Genomic DNA, 18,849 nt, shown 5'->3' with positions numbered 1-18,849 from the left:
TTGACCAAGTTATGACCTATTTTAGATTTATGCTAATGACTTTCTTAACCCCTTGAGGACTGAGCCTGTTTTGGCCTTCAGGACGAAGCCGATTTTTCAAATCGGACATGTGTCACTTTATGTGGTAATAACTCCGGAATGCTTTTGCCTATCCAAGTGATTCTGAGATTGTTTTCTCGTGACATATTGTAATTTATGTTAGGGAAAAAATTTGGTCGATAAATTCAATATTTATTTGTAAAAAAAACACCAAGATTTAGAGAAAATTAGCAAAAATTAGCATTTTTCTAAATTTAAATGCATCTACTTGTAAAACAGATAGTAATACCACACAAAATAGTTACTAGATTATATTTCTACTTTATATTTGCATCGTTTTTTGAACATTCTTTTATTTTTCTAGGACGTTACAAGGCTTAGGCGGGATTCACACGACCGGGTCGGGTCCGAGCCCGAGTGCCGGCCGGTAAAATCGGCCATTCTGCCCGGCCGGTTTGCATAAAGTTATGCATCCGTGCCGGGCCGGGCAGATCCGGACAGTGACATCAGCGGCAGCTCCTGAAGGGGAATCCCCATGTGTTCGGGGATTCCGCTTCAGGAGTTTCCCCTGATGTCACTGCCCAGATATGGACAGAGACATCAAGCGCTCTGTCCAGGAGCGGAATCCCCGAACACACGGGGATTCCGCTCCTTCAAGGAGCTAAAGTGCGGCTAGCACATAGCAGAGCGGGGAGATACCTCCCCGCTCTGCTATAGTGGCGTCGCTGCAGTAGTAGCAGCCGCAGCAGCTGCTGCTACTAGCGGCGCCATCTAAGGTGTCGCCGAGCCAGGGTGCTTTTAACAAGCAGGGGAAGGGAGCCAGCGCAGCGCTCCCTCCACCTGCTGTACACCCCGGCCCTGCAACACAGTGTGCAGCGATGCCATTCGTCAGAATGGCATCAACTCCTCCTCCTCACATGCACTCTGCGCTGTGAGGAGGAGGAGATAGAGCGCAAGCGCCGGGAAACCCGGCCATCACTCGGAACACATTCCGGTGATGGCCGTGTAATACCCGGCCCCATAGACTTCTATGGGAGCCGGGCGGCCGGGTGTCCGGGCAAAGATAGAGCATGTCCTATTTTTTGACGGCCGGATTTTCCGGCCGTCAAAAAATCGGTCGTGTGAATAGCCCCATTAGGGGTCTATCATTCCTAATGCAGCCGGGTGCCGGCCGATTTATGAACGGCCGGCACCCGGACGGGAAACCCTGCCGTGTGAATGAGGCCTTAGAACTTTAGCAGCAATTTCTCATATTTTCAAAAGCCTATTTTTTCAGGGACCAGTTCAGTTCTGAAGTGGCTTTGAGGGCCTTATATATTAGAAAGTCCCCATAAATCACCCCATTTTGAGAACTGCACCCCTCAAAGTATTCAAAACAGCATTCAGAAAGTTTCTTAACCCTTTAGGCGTTTCACAGGAATGAAAGCAAAGTAGAGGTGAAATTTACAAATGTCATTTTTGTTTTCGAAAATTAATTTGTAATACATTTTTTCTGTACCACAAGAAATGAAGAAATGCAACTCAACATTTATTGCCCAGATTCTGCAGTTTTTGGAAATATCCCACATGTGGTCCTAGTGCGGTAATGGACTGAAACACAGGCCTCAGAAGCAAAGCTGCACCTAATGGATTTTGGGGCCTCCTTTTTTTAGAATATATTTTAGGCACCATGTCAGGTTTGAATAGGTCTTGTGGTACCAAAACAGTAAAGACCCGCCAAAAGTGACCCCATTTTGGAAACTATACCCCTCAAGGAATTTATCTTTGGGTGTAGATAGCATTTTGAACCCACAGTTTTTTTGCTAAATTTATTTGAATTCGTATGTGAAGATGAAAATCTACTTTTTTTTGTGAAAAAACGTAAATTTTTTTTTAATTTTTACAAGGAATAAAGTAGAAAAAACACCCCAACATATGTAAAGCAATTTCTTACAATTATAGCAATACCCCATATGTGGTAATAAACTGCTGTTTGGACCCACAGCAGGCCTCAGAAGAGAAGGAGCACCATTTGGATTTCTGATTTTGCTGGAACAGTGCCATGTCACGTTTGCAATGCACTGGAGGGATGAAAACCGTGGAAACCACTTAAGGGTATGTTCACACGACAGCGTCCGTAACGGCTGAAATTACGGGGATGTTTTAAGGAGGAAACATCCCCGTAATTTCAGCCGTAATGGTATGTGCAGGCGCTTGAACGCCGCGTCCATTACGGACGTAATTGGTGCTGCTTTTCATTGGAGTCCATGAATAACGGCTCCACTTACGCCCCAAGAAGTGACAGGTCACTTCTTTAACGCGGGCGTCTATTTACGCGCCGTCTTTTGACAGCGGCGCGTAAATATATACGCCTCGTGTGAACAGACAAACGTCAGCCCATTGCTTTCAATGGGCAGATGTTTGTCAACGCTATCGAGGCGCATTTTTCGGACGTAATTCGGGGCAAAAACGCCCGAATTACGTCCGTAATTAGTGTGTGTGAACATACCCTAATAGTGACCCCATTTTGGAAACTACACCCCTCAAGGAATTTTTCTAGGTGTAAAGTTAGCATTTTGACCCCACAGTTGTTTTGCTGAAGTCATTGGAATTAGACTGTAAAGGTAAAAATCTACTTTTTTTCTGTAAGAACTTAGAAATGTTTAATTTTTACAAGGAATAAAGGAGAAAAGGCACCCCAACATTTGTAAAACAATTTCTCCTGATTACGTAAATAACCCATATGTTGTAATAAAATGCTGTTTGGACCCACACCGGGGCTTAGAATGGAAGGGGCACCATTTGGCTTTTGGAGCTCAAATTTAGCTGGAATAGTTTTTGGGTGTCATGTCGAATTTGCAAAGCCCCTGAGAGACCGAAACAGTGGAAGCCCCACAAAAGTAACCCCATTTGGGAAACTACACCACTTAAGGAATCTATCTAGGATTATAGTGAGCATTTAGGCCCCACACGTCTTTTGCAGAATTTATTAGAATTAGGCCGTGAAAATTAATATCAACATTATTTCCACTAAAATGTTGAATTTTTTCAATTTCACAAAGGATAAAGGAGAAAATGCACCCCAACATTTGTGAAGCAATTTCTCCCGAGTACGGCAATACCCCACATGTGGTTATAAATGTTTTTTCATTAGAAAATAATTAACCCTTTCCGGACTGTTCCATCTTTTGCTTTTTTCTTTTTCGTTTTTCCTCCCCGCATTCCAAGAGCCACAACTTCTTTATTTTTCCGTCAATAGAGTGGTGTGGGGGCTTATTTTTTGCGGGACGAGCTGTAGTTTTTATTGGTACCATTGTTTGGTACATAAGACTTTTTGAGCACTTTTTATTAAATTTTTTGGTAGAGTGAAGGTGACCAAAAAACTGCGATTTTGCCATTTAAAATTCTTTTATTTTTCACGGCGTCCACCGTGCGAGTTCAATAATGGTATATTGTAATAGCTTGGACTTTTACGGACGCAGCGATACCAATTTTGTATATTTTTTTTTTTTTTTTTTACATTACTTTAGAGAAAAAATATGAAAAGGGTTTCTTTTTGGACTTTAAATATTTATTTAATTTTTTCCACTAATAATAACTATTTACTTTTTGTTTTTACATATTTTATTAGTCCCCCTCGGAGACTTGAACCAGCAATCGTTAGATCACTGGTAGAATTCACTGCAATACTAATGTATTGCAGTATATTGTCATTTTTACATGATCCTGTAACAGCGCGATCGCTGTTTCTGTCCGTTAGTCCCGGGTGTCAGCTGTAATACACAGCTGACACCCACAGCGTATGGCGCAGGCTCAGCGCGTGAGACGCTCCATATATCACCCCCACACCACGACATGCTATTAAGTCATGGTGCGCGAAGGGTTTAATGCGCAGCGGATGGTTCAGAGTGAAAATTACAATTTTCCACTGATGTGCCATTTTAGTGCACTATATGTGGTGCCCAGTTTGTGCCACAAATACCACAAATAAAATATTAACCGGATTCTCCCGGGTATGGCGATGCTATATCGGTGGACGTAAACGGCTGTTTGGGCACGCTGCAGGGCTCAGAAGGGAGGGACGGACGCCATTTGGCTTTTGGAACGCAGATTTTGCTTGGTAGTAGCTCTGGCGTTTTGCTGGTATTTCAGTTTATAATGTGGGGGCAAATGTAGACTGGGCAAAGTACATCAGGGGCATAATAAGAGGGTATAATAATGCGGTAAATAAATAATAATCCGCAGATATGTGGCCAGTGTTGCACTTATATTATAAATGGCGCCCAATCTTATCCGCTTTTGGAACGATCTGCACATTTTGCATCGCCATAATCTGGGAGCCGGAACTTTTTTTATTTTTTCACCACCGGAGCCGTGTGAGGGCTTATTCTTTGCGGGACAATCTGTAATTTTCATTGGTACCATTTTGGGGTACATGCGATTTTGTTGATCACTTTTTATTCCATTTTTCGGCAAACCAGGTGACCAAAAACCATCAATTCTGACAATGATTTTTATTAATTTTTTACAGTGTTCACCCTGGGCTATAAATGACCATTATATTTTATTCTGCGGATCGGTACGATTACGGCGATACCATATGTATATAGGTTTTTTTATGTTTTGCAGCGTTTGCGCAATAAAATAACTTATTTAGAAAATAATTAATTTTTTGTGTCACCATATTTTCAGAGCCGTAAGTTTTTTATTTTTCAGTCAAAAAAGCTGTGTAAGGGCTGGTTTTTTGCGGGACGGGTTGTAATTTGTATCGGTACAATTTTGGCGTACATGCAACTTTTTGATCACTTTTTATTGTATATTTTGGGAGTGGTGGTGACCAAAAAATAGTGATTCTCGCTTTGTTTTTCATTTTTTTTTTTTTTGCGGTGTTCACTGTGCGGGAAAAATAATATTATAGTCTTATAGTTGAGGTCGTTACGAACGCGGTGATACAAAATATGTGTACTTTTTTTTTTACGTGTTCATTTTTTTTCCTCTACTAAAAGACTTATTATAGGAAAAAAAGCAGTTCATGTTTGTCATTTCTAACTTTTATTTTTACACTTTTTTTAAAACATTTTTATTCATTTTTTTTTTTTTTACTTTTTTCACTTGTCCCACTAGGGGACACTTAGGCTGGGTTCACACGACCTATTTTCAGACGTAAACGAGGCGTATTATGCCTCGTTTTACGTCTGAAAATAGGGCTACAATACGTCGGCAAACATCTGCCCATTCATTTGAATGGGTTTGCCGACGTATTGTGCAGACGACCTGTAATTTACGCGTCGTCGTTTGACAGCTGTCAAACGACGACGCGTAAATTGACTGCCTCGGCAAAGAAGTGCAGGGCACTTCTTTGCAACGTAATTTGAGCCGTTCTTCATTAAACTCAATGAAGAGCAGCTCAAGATATACGAGCGTCACAGACGCCTCGTATATTACGAGGAGGAGCATTTACGGCTGAAACGACACAGCTGTTTTCTTCTGAAAACAGGCTGTCATTTCAGCCGTAAAAGCCAGCTAGCGTGTGCACATACCCTTAGACTTGCAGCTTTGATCGCTGCTGGAATACATTACACTACCTACATAGTGTAATGCATTCCAACTGTCAGTGTGACGTCACAGTCACACTGACAGGAAGCCTACGACGACCACCCTCGGGGTGGTCCTCATAGGCTTCTGTACATGGCAACCCGGAAGCCATTGTCTGGCGTCCGGTTGCCATGGGTACGATCGCCAGCCCCCGTGATTTCACATGGGGGCTGCCGATCGGCGCTAAACACCTTAATTGTGGCGTTCAAATCGAACGCCGCAATTAAGGGGTTAACTACCAAAATCAGCGGCGATAGGCCGCTGATCGGCAACGGGGAATGCAGGGCAGACATCCTGCACAGTTATCTGCCGCTGCGGTGTAGCGCCGCGCGGCGGTTAACTGTTAAAGCACAGACGTAACTGCACGTCAAGGTGCGCGAACTTACTGCACACATTGACGTGCAGTTACGTGAAGGGGCGGGAAGGGGTTCATACACTTCTCTCCATTCATTTACTCTGCACATAGTGATCATGATGGACAGTGTCACAGATATAGTAACACGCCCCCTTGCCAGTTTTTCGCCCCGCTGACTGTTCAGGGGGTCATTTAAATATCGGGTGCCAAATATAACGGCACCGATCTCTAAATAACGGAGGGAGTTATTAAAAAAATGTAAAGTGCCCCAGGGTTTGTGCAGCCCCCCCCCCCCCATTACATGCTGCACTCAGCTGCACATGTATGGGAAGGTGAAAGGTTTTCTTTAAGGACCAGGTCTATTTCGGCCTTACGGACCAAACATTCTTTTTCGTTTTTTTCCTCCCCTCCTTCCAAGAGTCATGACTTCTTGATTTATATGTCGACATGGCCATATGAGGGCTTGTTTTTTGCGGGACGACTTGTAATCGTCAATTGCACAATGGGTGTATTTATTATATTGCTTATCTTTTATTAATTTTTGTAAGGAAGGAATTGAAAAAAACCCAGCTATTCAAGCGTTGTTTTTCGCGTTTCAAATTTTACGCTGTTCACTATGTGGTGTAAATAAATAGTACGATTACGGCGATACCAAATATTTACAGGTTTTTTTTTTTTTTTTCTTACTACTTCTGCACAATTAAAACCCTTTTAAACAAATTTTGTTTTTGCGTTGCCTCTTTTCAAGAGATGTACGTTTTTATTTTGTATGTCGATGTCGCCATGAGGATTTTTTTTTTTTGCGGGACGAGATGTCTTTTTCATTGGTATAATTTTGGGGTATATGTGACTTATTGGTGATGAATGGTTAGTGGGTTATTTTTTCGCCGTTTATGTATTTTTTTTTAATTTTATTTTATTTTTATTTTTTTTTCTATTGAGTTCATCCGGCAGTTTAATGAGTTAACTTTATTACTTATATGTGTGCTTTGTATTTATTTATTTTTTTGCACTTCTAGTAAATCAAACCACTTTTTATTTCAAAAAAATAATTTTATTTTTTAAATTTAAATTTTTACTTTTTTTTACATTTTATTATAAGTGTATGACGCTGATTGGTCAGCGTCATACACTTCTCTCCACAACGCCCACTTGGCCATATAGTAAAACACGCCCAGTTGTCCATTGAGAAACTCATTAGCATAAAGCTAATATAGGTCAAATGATCGTTTTCCTAAATAAAAAACACTGCTGTAATCTACATTACAGTGCCGATCACATCATGTAGAATATAGGCCGCTTATAATGTGGTGACAGAGCCTCTTTAAGCCTTGAAATGCAGCAGGAACTGAATGGGTTAAGAAGCTGCCTAGGAGAACGGGACAACAAATGGGGCTATTAACACGGCCATTTTTTTTATTTTTATTCTTGACCGGGCTATCAAAAACATGCCCTATTTTGGGCCAATTTCCCGGCTGCAAGGCTCCCACAGAAATCTATGGGGCCGAGCAAAGGACGGCTACCGCTTGGATGTGATCTGAGTGACTGCCGAGCTTTCTGACGCTCATTCGCTCTCTTCTCCTCCCCACAGTGTGAAGTGCATAGGAGGAGGAGGAGATTTTTTTGCTCCCTGTAGGGGCAGAATCCCTAATCCCCGGCCACCATGTTGCCGAAGCTGTGGCCGGGAATTCCGCTCCAGGAAAAGTCCCTGACTTTACTGTCCATATATGGACAGTGAGGTCAGGGACTTCTCCTGGAGCAGTCCCCTAATCCTGAAGCGGAATCCCAGGGCACAACGGCCGGTGTTTCTGCTCCAGGAGAAGTCCCTGACTTCACTGTCCATATATGGAGAGTAAAGTCAGGCACTTCTCCTGGAGCGGTCCCCTACAGTGGCGCTATCTACATGGAGGGGGGTATGTGCCATCTACTGGGGGCTAAAAAAGAGTAGAAAAAACACAAAGCGCACAATAGTGCATGACACTGTGATGGTACAAGTGTGAACAAGGTGTTGAAAAGTGCTCACCTGGTGCGGTTATGCTGGGAGCATAACATCCAGTGTAGTAGATTCCCGATAGATAGCCTCCACGGGGTATTGGTAGCAGGATCAAGTTGCAGCATAGGACCCGATTTGAGAACTTGGAGTGCAAAGTCTCAATAGTAAATGGAGGAATAAAAGCAAAAATGCAAAAAGCGGGCGTATTCCATGCGCTACTGATCGGTACGGTTAACACGTAAAACCAGATTCCTCAAGGGTACCAGTGTGGTCGGTAATAAAAGAATTTATTGGTACAATATAGTAAAAATAAAACACAACTGTTTGACAGCGAACAGTTTTGAAACCGGACCGGTTTCTTCCTCAGGTAGTATATAAATCAATGGGTGGGGTGCCGGTTAAATAACCGAGTGAAAGGTCACTTAAGGCAAGAACTACCGGGTCGGGTACAGAATTAAAACACCAACTCAAATTACATATCGGGACATACATATGATCACTACTGATTAAAACAATTAAAACGAAGATAAAAAATATATATATGAATCATATATATATACATATGTCCAATGAAAGACAATTAGTTTCTATACATTATAGTTGGAAGCTGTCTAGTTGTAAAAAAACATACTATATTAGATGTAAATGAACGCATGTAATTATACATGTGCATGACTTTGTGTATATATATATATGCGTTCATTTACGTCTAATATAGTATGTTTTTTTACAACTAGACAGCTTCCAACTATAATGTATAGAAACTAATTGTCTTTCATTGGACATATGTATATATATATGATTCATATATATATTTTTTATCTTCGTTTTAATTGTTTTAATCAGTAGTGATCATATGTATGTCCCGATATGTAATTTGAGTTGGTGTTTTAATTCTGTACCCGACCCGGTAGTTCTTGCCTTAAGTGACCTTTCACTCGGTTATTTAACCGGCACCCCACCCATTGATTTATATACTACCTGAGGAAGAAACCGGTCCGGTTTCAAAACTGTTCGCTGTCAAACAGTTGTGTTTTATTTTTACTATATTGTACCAATAAATTCTTTTATTACCGACCACACTGGTACCCTTGAGGAATCTGGTTTTACGTGTTAACCGTACCGATCAGTAGCGCATGGAATACGCCAGCTTTTTGCATTTTTGCTTTTATTCCTCCATCTACTGGGGGCGGCATCTATGGTGGTGTCATGTACAGGGGGCTGTGTGGCACCACCTTGAGGGGGGCTGTGTGGTACTACCTAGAGGGGGGCTGTGACATTATCTACAGATGGCAGTGTGTGGCATTATCTACAAGGGGCGCTGTGTGGCAGTATCTACAGTGGCTGCTTGGCATTGTCTATGGAGGAAAGTGTGTGGCAAAAAAAATAGCCAAATGAAATTCTTCCGTTTAAAGAAAAAAAAAAAAAAACTGACCAGAGAAACTGATGGAAAACGGCCGAGAAAAACAGACGTTTTATCGACCGACACTCAGACCCTGTCGTGTGAATAGAGCCTTACACGACAGGGTCAAACCCCAGTCCTCTCACTCCTGCTCCTGTTCTTTGTTAATGTAGATGCAGATGCGCTGTGCTGTGTCTGCTTGTTAATAAAGCTTTCTTTTAAGGCTGGATTCACACACAGCACTTAGCTGCGTTTTTCGTGGCGGTTTTACCTGCTCATTTTTATTTTAGTTTGGCCAGAACTTTTATCTTTAACACACGAATATGTCCATTTTACGCACGCACAAAAACGCTGCGTTTTGTTCAGTGTGGCATCTGTATATGGTGCGTGGCTGCGTGATTTTCGCGCAGCCGGCATCATTATGACACTCTGTTTTTATGTTACGAAACAGTAAAGAAGGAGGGGCTTTTATGTTTCCCTTCACGTCTTTAACAACTGTAGTGCGAATCACGGAAGTGCTTTCGTGTGCCGTGCACGATTTGCACGCACCCATTGACATGCCTGTGTTTCGCGCAGCACGCACCCAAGTATAGGACATGTTGTGAGTTTTACGCAGCGGACACGCTGGGTGAAAATCACTGACAGTCTGAACATCCCCATAGCCTAACATAGGTCCGTGTGACATGCGTGATTTTCACGCACGTAATATAGGTTCGTGTGAATAAGGCCAAAGTCTATAGTAAAATATAAAATGCACTGCATACAACTGCGTTTTGGTTTGTGGCATTTTTGAGGCAACCACATGCTCTGGGTGTGGTGTGTGTTTTTTTTTTTTTGTTTTTTTTAGGTGTTTTTCTATAGGTTTCTCCACAGGACTCCAAAAAGGCTAGAAAAATGACACTAAATGAAAAAACGCCTGATGCAGTTTCAATTGACAGAATTATTGTGTGTGTGTGTGTGAAGGAGGCCTAAGGCACACATATTACCTGCAACGCCATAGTACATAGCCGTAAGGGCTTTGCAGAGGCACCATATGGCGGCGGACACCGTACCATATTACAGTTATAGCTTGGATAGAACAGCTTTGTAATACGGCATCCAAAAACAAAAAATATTGTCGTGTTTTAATCTTCCTAAAATCTCTGTATGACATCATTAGGAAGTCTACTGAACACGGTATTACGGCTTTGTACAGAGCCATAATACAGTCATGTGCAAGGGCCCTCAAGCTTACCACATGACATTACATGTAATGAAAGAGTTTAATTACAATGTAATTTAATTAGAGTTTACAAACCCTCTTAACATTTTTAACTGAAAAAACATTTTTGCCGTTTGTCACAGGACAAAATTGACCCCATGACGCTGAAAGAGATGTTGGATGGAATCAGGTAGGAAGCAATGTCTCTGTGCTACTCCATCCTCTCAGATAGTAGTGGTAGTATAATCAAGATTGACGGAGCTAAAATGTTTCTACTGTGTATATGGAAAATGAAATTCACTAAAATGCTGTTTCTAAATTGTCCTGTATCTTACATTATAGAGCAGATTAAATTTATTGTTTGTAAGTAGCAATCTATTCTACATAAAAATGCGCTAGCAGACAAATATTTTATAACAGAAATCCAATTAAATATTAACATTAATTTAAAGAGGCTCTGTCACCACATTATAAGTGGTCTATATTGTACATGATGTGACCGGCGCTGTAATGTAGATTACAGCAGTGTTTTTTTTATTTAGAAAAACAATCATTTTTGACGGAGTTATGACCTATTTTTCTAAATAAAAAACATTGATGTAATCTACATTACAGCGCCGATCGCATCATGTACAATATAGGCCATTTATAATGTGGTGACAGGGCCTCTTTAAGGTCAGTGTTCTGTGCCTGGAACCCTGTCTTAATTAACTGTCTACTGTTTCCCTTTGGTATTGTCAATTTGCTAGCTGCCTATCTTGGCTCAGGCAATACAGCAGTATTACAGGACCTATCTTTCATGCTCTGCCTATTAGTGATAATAAATTGATAGTTAGCTAACATGCATTTTATCAGTATTAACTGTAGCCTGTTCTGCTGTGTTTTGTTTATCCTTCCTACAGAGATAAAGCAGAAATTCCTCTGTCTGTCAGGTCACTTCGGTATGTATTATCCACTCTATACTGCTCCAACTTGATCAGTATTTAGTCTTTCTAAGCCAATCGAAAAAAACAATTCATCACATCTGTCTTGTTTCTCTTTTATAGGTACCTTATGCTGGATCCGCAGGAGATGGAGACCTTTGTGAACACATATAAACCGTTGCCTCTGAAACGACAGGTAACAATAATTAGATTTTATTGTGTGATAGTGTTAGAAAAATGAAATGGTTAAATCCTTGTACAGCAAACGTGTGGAGTGATCTTGTGATCTCTCCACCGTCAGCTGTCTACGGTGTACAAAACTCAGCGTGGAATAGCTAAACTTACTCTAAGATGTAGCCAGCAATTCTGTACTTGACTGAATCGGAGCACACTTGAGTAGAACTTGTAAAAAGCATGTAATGGTAAAGGGGATCTCCGGTAATATATGTTGATAACTATCTTTAGAATAGGCCATCAATGGGTGATCATGGGGGGGCTAATTTGCGGGACCACCATTGATCACAGGTACAAAGGGGCCTTGGCTGCGGCCCTTTCAATATTTATCCAGGCGCAGCAGCGTGTCCATACATGAGTCTTTGGAGGTTTATCTTTGAGCGGCAGTACAAGGCAGTGTATATTGCTGTAGAACACCTATAAGCTGATGTCACATATGCCCCCACAGGGTTGATGGTTTTTCAACCATTCCATACATCAAATTCTTAAATGTAGTTCAGGAACTTCTACTCGCTTTATCTTTAAAGTGTACCTCCACTTGTGATCTCCTGCCCAACATGACTTTGGCCGTGAAGAGACGCTTCTGTATGATGCTTAAAGTGTATGGTCACGGGCCTAATTCTACTTGTAATGATTCTAGTTCTTCTGCCTTTGGTTCAAAAGCTCAAGTTTTTTTTTTTAGCCAAAGTGAGAAATAGATAAAAAAGGAAGGAAGGGTAAAGGAGGGAAGAAAGGACGAAGAAAAGTGTCTAGAAATGGTTTTCTGTTGTCACAATACCTGTGGTGAAGAAGAATATGTAGCCCACCAGTGTAGAGCCTCCAGGGATGAGACGGCAAAGGGTGTAACAAAGCAATCTGTTAGTGTGGGGCACCAAAAGAAGAGCTTACTGGATGCCCCAGTTCGGGTACTCCGTTGTGAAGCAGATACCTATGAGGGGACTGTCTTCTCTGAAATCTAGAGTCCTTGATTGCTGTATAGGAAAAAAATGCAGCCATGTGATGATGGTTCAACTGGGGTTTGGAAGGAAGAAAAAAATAAAGGAAGGGCGGAAGGTAGTAGAAACCTGCGGAGGGGGAGATTAGGACGTGCAGACTAGGAATACCGCAAGGGCCTAAAGTAATAAAATCAAGGGTACGTACACAAAAAATAAATATAAATATGTACATTTAGAACTGGTGCAGGTAAGGAAGACCAGAGCAGCCATTTTTTTTCTAATCCTGGGTGACCCCTTTAATGATTCTTTCATTTTGTCTTTCCAATAGTTGTAACCACTATTGCTGATAATCCTCATTTCTGGTCATACAAACCTTACTGGTGAATTCCGTAAACAAAAATATAATAAATCCGGTTACATTTTTTAAAATTTTTTTTTTTTTGGTCAGGAGATCTGATTTGAAGCCCTAATTAGAGGCAAATTCAGGGAAACGTGAAAGTTTGCAGATTATAGAATAAAGTGTACTTTTGGTTCCCTAATATACTTACTAGCAAAATGTCTCCTGCTGCAAGAATGGGTGATCTGAACCTGGAGAAGGACAGCCCTGGGAAAATAAGATATGCTGGCATGAGAATTTCACTTGCTCTGTTCAGATACCTATATTCGTTTTGTAGCTTCTATGTATAGAGGCCACATAGTAGCTGTATCGGAAAAACTAAACATTGATTTAATTAAAAAAATTGCGCTGCAGATTTTTCGGCTGTAATCGGTGAAAAAAAAAAAAGACAAGTTTTTCCTTCACTGGCGTTGTCCTACTGATGCAGCCCAGCCTCCTAAAACAGAAAAACTGGTTTCACATTGGTAGTGTAGTGGAAAGTGCTTATCACGCGAGAGACCGGGGTTTGAGTCCCCAACAGGCAGGCAGTACTTTTTATTTTTTTTTCTTCTAAAATATGTCTTCTGCTTTTAAAAAGCAGAATTTAAAAAAACCCAAACCTTTTAAAGCAAAAGGAGTTATCAGTCTAGATAAAGCGTACCTAACTTTCCAGATGACCTATCAGAATAAGCTGTTGTATGTGTGTAGATTAGGAATAACGCTATTTATGGTCATTTATATGACATGTTTGTGGCATTTTTTTTATTTATTTAATTTTTTAGAAGTTTTCCCCTCTGAAAGCTCTATCTCTAATTTTCAGTTGTCTCTGAACTAGTGTGCGGAACCTAACCTCTATCATGTCTTCTCTAAACATCACACATAGAGATATGAGAGCAAGATTCTCATCTTCTATATATCACATATACTAGTCCTTCTCAATGAATTAGAATATCATCAAAAAGTTTAATTATTTCAGTAATTCAATTCAAAAGGTGAAACTGATATATTATATAGATTCATTACACATAGTGATCTATTTCCAGCATTTTTTTTCTTTTAATGTTGATGATTATGGATAACCGTTAATGAAAACCCAAAATTTAGTGTCTCAAAATTAGAATATTAAAAAAGCCCAATTTCAAAAATGGTTTTTAATACTTTTCAGTAGGCCAACATTTCAGTATGTACAATATATGCACTCAATCATTTGTCAGGTCTCCTTTTGTATGAATTACTGCATCAATGCGGCGTGGCATGGAGGCGATCAGCCTGTGGCACTGCTGAGGTGTTATGGTAGCCCAGGTTGCTTTGATAGTGGCCTTCAGCTCGCCTGCATTGTTGGGTCTGGTATTTCTCCTCTTCCTCTTGACAATACCCCATAGGTTCTCTATGGGGTTTAGGTCAGGCGAGTTTTCTGGCCAATCAAGCACAGTGATACTGTGGTTATTAAACCTGGTCTTGGTACTTTTGGCAGTGTGGGCAGGTGCCAAGTTCTGCTGGAAAATGAAATCAGCATCTCCATAAAGCTTGTCAGCCGTGGGAAGCATGAAGTGCTCGAAAATGCCCTGCTAGACGGCTGCGCTGACTCTGGACTTGATATAATACAGTGGACCAACACCATCAGATGACATGGCTCTCCAATTTATCACTGACTGGAAACTTCACACTGGACCGCAAGCAACTTGGATTGAGCGCCTCTCCACTCTTCCATTAGGCAGTCTCTGGGACCTTGATTTACAAATGAAATGCAAAGTTTACTTTTATCTGAAAACAGGACTTTGGAGGACTGAGCAACGGACCAGTCCTTTTTCTCCTTAGCCCAGGTAAGACGCTTCTGACGTCTCTGGGTCAAGAGTAGCTTGACACAAGGAATGCGACAGTTGTAGCCCATATCCTGGATACGTCTGTGTGTGGTGGCTCTTGAAGAACTGACTCCAGCCGCAGTCCACTCCTTGAGAATCTCCCCCAGATTGTTGAATGGCCTTTTCTTGACAATCCTTTCAATGCTGCGGTTATCCCTGTTGCTTGTGCACCTTTTTCGATCACAGTTTTTTCCTTCCTCTCAACTTTCCATTAATATGTTTGGATACTGCACTCTGTGAACAGCCGGCTTCTTTAGCATTGTCTTTTTGTGGCTTACCCTCCTTGTGCAGGGTGCCAATGACTGTCTTCTGGGCAACTGTCAATTCAGCAGTTTTCCCCATGATTGTGTAGCCTACTGAACCAGACTGTTGGACCATATAAAGGCTTAGGAAACCTTTTGCAGGTGTTTTGTGTTGATTAGCCGATTAGAGTGTGACACCAGGAGTCTACAATCTTGAACTTTTACCCAATATAAAAATTTTCTGAGACCCTAAATTTTGGGTTTTCATTAACGGTTAGCCATAGTCTTCAACATTAAAAGAAAAAAAAGCTGGAAATCACTCTGTGTGTAGAATCTATATAATATGAGCTTCACTTTTTGAATTGAATTACTAAAATTAACTTTTTAATATTCTAATTCATTGACTAGTATATAGAAGCTGTAGCAGCATGGAGATTATACAGCAGTAATGAGTAGTGTTTCTGAGAATTCAACACTGGGGTGACATGGAAACACATCCTCACTCTGCTCTTGCTACCATCCTCTGCTCCCCCTCCCCTCTCCATACACTTGTATTGGCCTGCAGTGCACAGAGACACCCACAACCTTCTTTAGTACGTCAATTCTGCTCTGTAACGGCCGAAATGGCCCCCCATTTTTTTTCAATGGGAGGCAGAGGCTTTTTTTTTTTTTGTTTTTCCCCTGTCTTTTGGCCGCTCGTGGAAAAAAATGTGGCGTGTCCTTTCTTGCCTCGGTTTCCATGAAATGAAACGGCGACCGCGGTCCGTACATCAACGGCTGGGGGCAAGAAAATCAGTAAAAGGGAAAAATACGTGCAGACAGTTCAAAATCTGCTTTAGAATTCCTTTAGGAACTTTGGGGCGGATTTTTTCTGCCTGCAAAAAAACACAGGGCCTGAATGTCCATTTAAAAGAACATCAGTGCTCTGCAATCTGTAGCCCTCCAGCTGTTGTAAAAATACTAAAACTACTAGCTTACGGTTGTTGGTGCATTATAGGGGACAATATGCTTTACTATGGCTGTGGCCCATACAGGTCCGCTGTCTGACCCCCACCAATCGGACATTGATAGTGTATCTAATTGATATTCCATTTAATGCTTAGCCTCTTGCCGCCACAGGGCGAGTATACTTGCTGCATTAGGACGAGCATTCTCGTCTTGCGGTTAAACTGTCACAACATGTAAACATGCTGTGACTGAATAGTGACTTCAGCTGTCATAGACAGCTGATAGTCACAGATGTCAGTGATGGGACCGATCACAGCCATCCCCTCCTGGAGATGGCTGTGATTGGACAGTCAATCCAGACTGACCAATCACAGCCAAAATGTGGAAAAAAAAAATGCCTTCCCCTAGCTCCAATCTCCTCATTTCTGTCACAGTTGTGAGGCAACCGGAGAGAAGAGCTGTGAAATACTGTGTCCCAGTACAAAAAATAGAAATAGAGACCCCTATAATCCCCCTGAACTGTTGCTTGATTTTTGGGGAGTTGTTTGGAGCTGTCATTTCTTGTGTTCTGTTAAAAATAAAAAATAAATATAAAAAAAATTATATAGAGATAGTAGTGATCATAAAATATAAAAAGTTTAAAAAAATGTATATATAATTAAAAAAATATATAGGTAGTTGTATTGCAAGTTATATACACCACCGTTCAAAAGTTTGGGGTCACCCAGACAATTTTGTGTTTTCCATGAAAACTCACACTTATATTTAGCAAATGAGTTGCAAAATGACTAGAAAATATAGTCAAGACATTGACAAGGTTAGAAATAATTATTTTTATTTGAAATAATTATTTTCTCCTTCAAACTGCTTTCGTCAAAGAATGCTCCATTTGCAGCAATTACAGCATTGCAGACCTTTGGCATTCTAGCTGTTAATTTGCTGAGGTAATCGGGAGAAATTTCACCCCATGCTTCCAGAAGCCCCTCCCACAAGTTGGATTGGCTTGATGGGCACTTCTGGCATACCATACGGTCAAGCTGCTCCCACAACAGCTCTATGGGGTTGAGATCTGGTGACTGCGCTGGCCACTCCATTACAGATAGAATACCAGCTGCCTGCTTCTTCCCTAAATAGTTCTTGCATAATTTGGAGGTGTGCTTTGGGTCATTGTCCTGTTGTAGGATGAAATTGGCTCCAATCAAGCGCTGTCCACAGGGTATGGCATGGCATTGCAAAATGGAGTGATAGCCTTCCTTATTCAAAATCCCTTTTACCTTGTACAAATCTCCCACTTTACCAGCACCAAAGCAACCCCAGACCATCACATTACCTCCACCATGCTTGACAGATGGCGTCAGGCACTCTTCCAGCATCTTTTCAGTTGTTCTGCGTCTCACAAATGTTCTTCTGTGTGATCCAAACACCACAAACTTCGATTCATCTGTCCATAACACTTTTTTCCAATCTTCCTCTGTCCAATGTCTGTGTGCTTTTGCCCATATTCATCTTTTCCTTTTATTAGCCAGTCTCAAATATGGCTTTTTCTTTGCCACTCTGCCCTGAAGGCCAGCATCACGGAGTCGCCTCTTCACTGTAGACGTTGACACTGGCGTTTTGCGGGTATTATTTAATGAAGCTGCCAGTTGAGGACCTGTGAGGCGTCTATTTCTCAAACTAGAGACTCTAATGTACTTGTCTTGTTGCTCAGTTGTGCAGCGGGGCCTCCCACTTCTCTTTCTACTCTGGTTAGAGCCTGTTTGTGCTGTACTCTGAAGGGAGTAGTACACACCGTTGTAGGAAATCTTCAGTTTCTTGGCAATTTCTCGCATGGAATAGCCTTCATTTCTAAGAACAAGAATAGACTGTCGAGTTTCACATGAAAGCTCTCTTTTTCTAGCCATTTTGAGTTTAATCGAACCCACAAATGTAATGCTCCAGATTCTCAACTAGCTCAAAGGAAGGTCAGTTTTATAGCTCCTCTAAACAGCAAAACTGTTTACAGCGGTGCTAACATAATTGCACAAGGGTTTTCAAGTGTTTTCTAATCATCCATTAGCCTTCTAACACAGTTAGCAAACACAATGTACCATTAGAACACTGGAGTGATGGTTGCTGGAAATGGGCCTCTATACACCTATGTAGATATTGCATTAAAAACCAGACGTTTGCAGCTAGAATAGTCATTTAGCACATTAACCATGTATAGAGTGTATTTCTGATTAATTTAATGTTATCTTCATTGAAAAAAACTGTGCTTTTCTTGGAAAAATAAGGAAATTTCTAAGTGACCCTAAACTTTTGAACGGTAGTGTACATTTAGTATAATTTAGGTACTTATTTATTTATTTTTTTTGTGGAGTTTTCAGCCATTTTCAGTCCGAAAAATAAAATGTCTATTCTGTATGGCTGTGGAGGAGGCCTACACCATGCTGTGTTCAGACACCGATACCGCCAGTGATGATGAGGAACATTTCCCAATAATGTCCTCATCAAGTGATCGTGTAGAACCTCCGCAAAGACGGAGTAGGCAGAGTGACAGTCCGTCATGTGACTCCAATTGGATGCCCTCAAATATGTTTTCTCCCCAAATTGCAGAATTTATTTCTGCCCCGGGAATAAAAATTTACACGGTTTTATTTACGGGTACAGTGAACTGTATTTTGTTTTTGTTTTTTAAATCTTCACAGAAGCGTTCATGAACCTGATGGTTACACAAACCAACCTGTACGCATCTGAATTTCTGGCAAGTCACCCCACATCTTACT

At 41.0% G+C, this 18,849-nt stretch overlaps 1 protein-coding gene across 2 annotated transcripts in view; it reads left to right on the top strand.

Annotated features, from left to right (window-relative positions):
- BBS1 (Bardet-Biedl syndrome 1) overlaps positions 1-18,849 on the top strand; it is a 109,991-nt gene that overhangs the window by 50,015 nt on the left and 41,127 nt on the right. For both annotated transcript variants that reach the window (XM_075837363.1, XM_075837362.1), the window contains 3 exons: positions 10,708-10,754; positions 11,467-11,505; positions 11,611-11,683. In XM_075837363.1, the coding sequence (XP_075693478.1) occupies positions 10,708-10,754; positions 11,467-11,505; positions 11,611-11,683 (159 nt within the window). The remainder of the gene's footprint in view (positions 1-10,707; positions 10,755-11,466; positions 11,506-11,610; positions 11,684-18,849) is intronic.

This window comes from Rhinoderma darwinii, chromosome 9 (genome assembly GCF_050947455.1).
Source record: "Rhinoderma darwinii isolate aRhiDar2 chromosome 9, aRhiDar2.hap1, whole genome shotgun sequence".
Lineage (NCBI taxonomy): Eukaryota > Metazoa > Chordata > Amphibia > Anura > Rhinodermatidae > Rhinoderma > Rhinoderma darwinii.
This window is presented reverse-complemented; position numbering and strand designations above follow the sequence as displayed.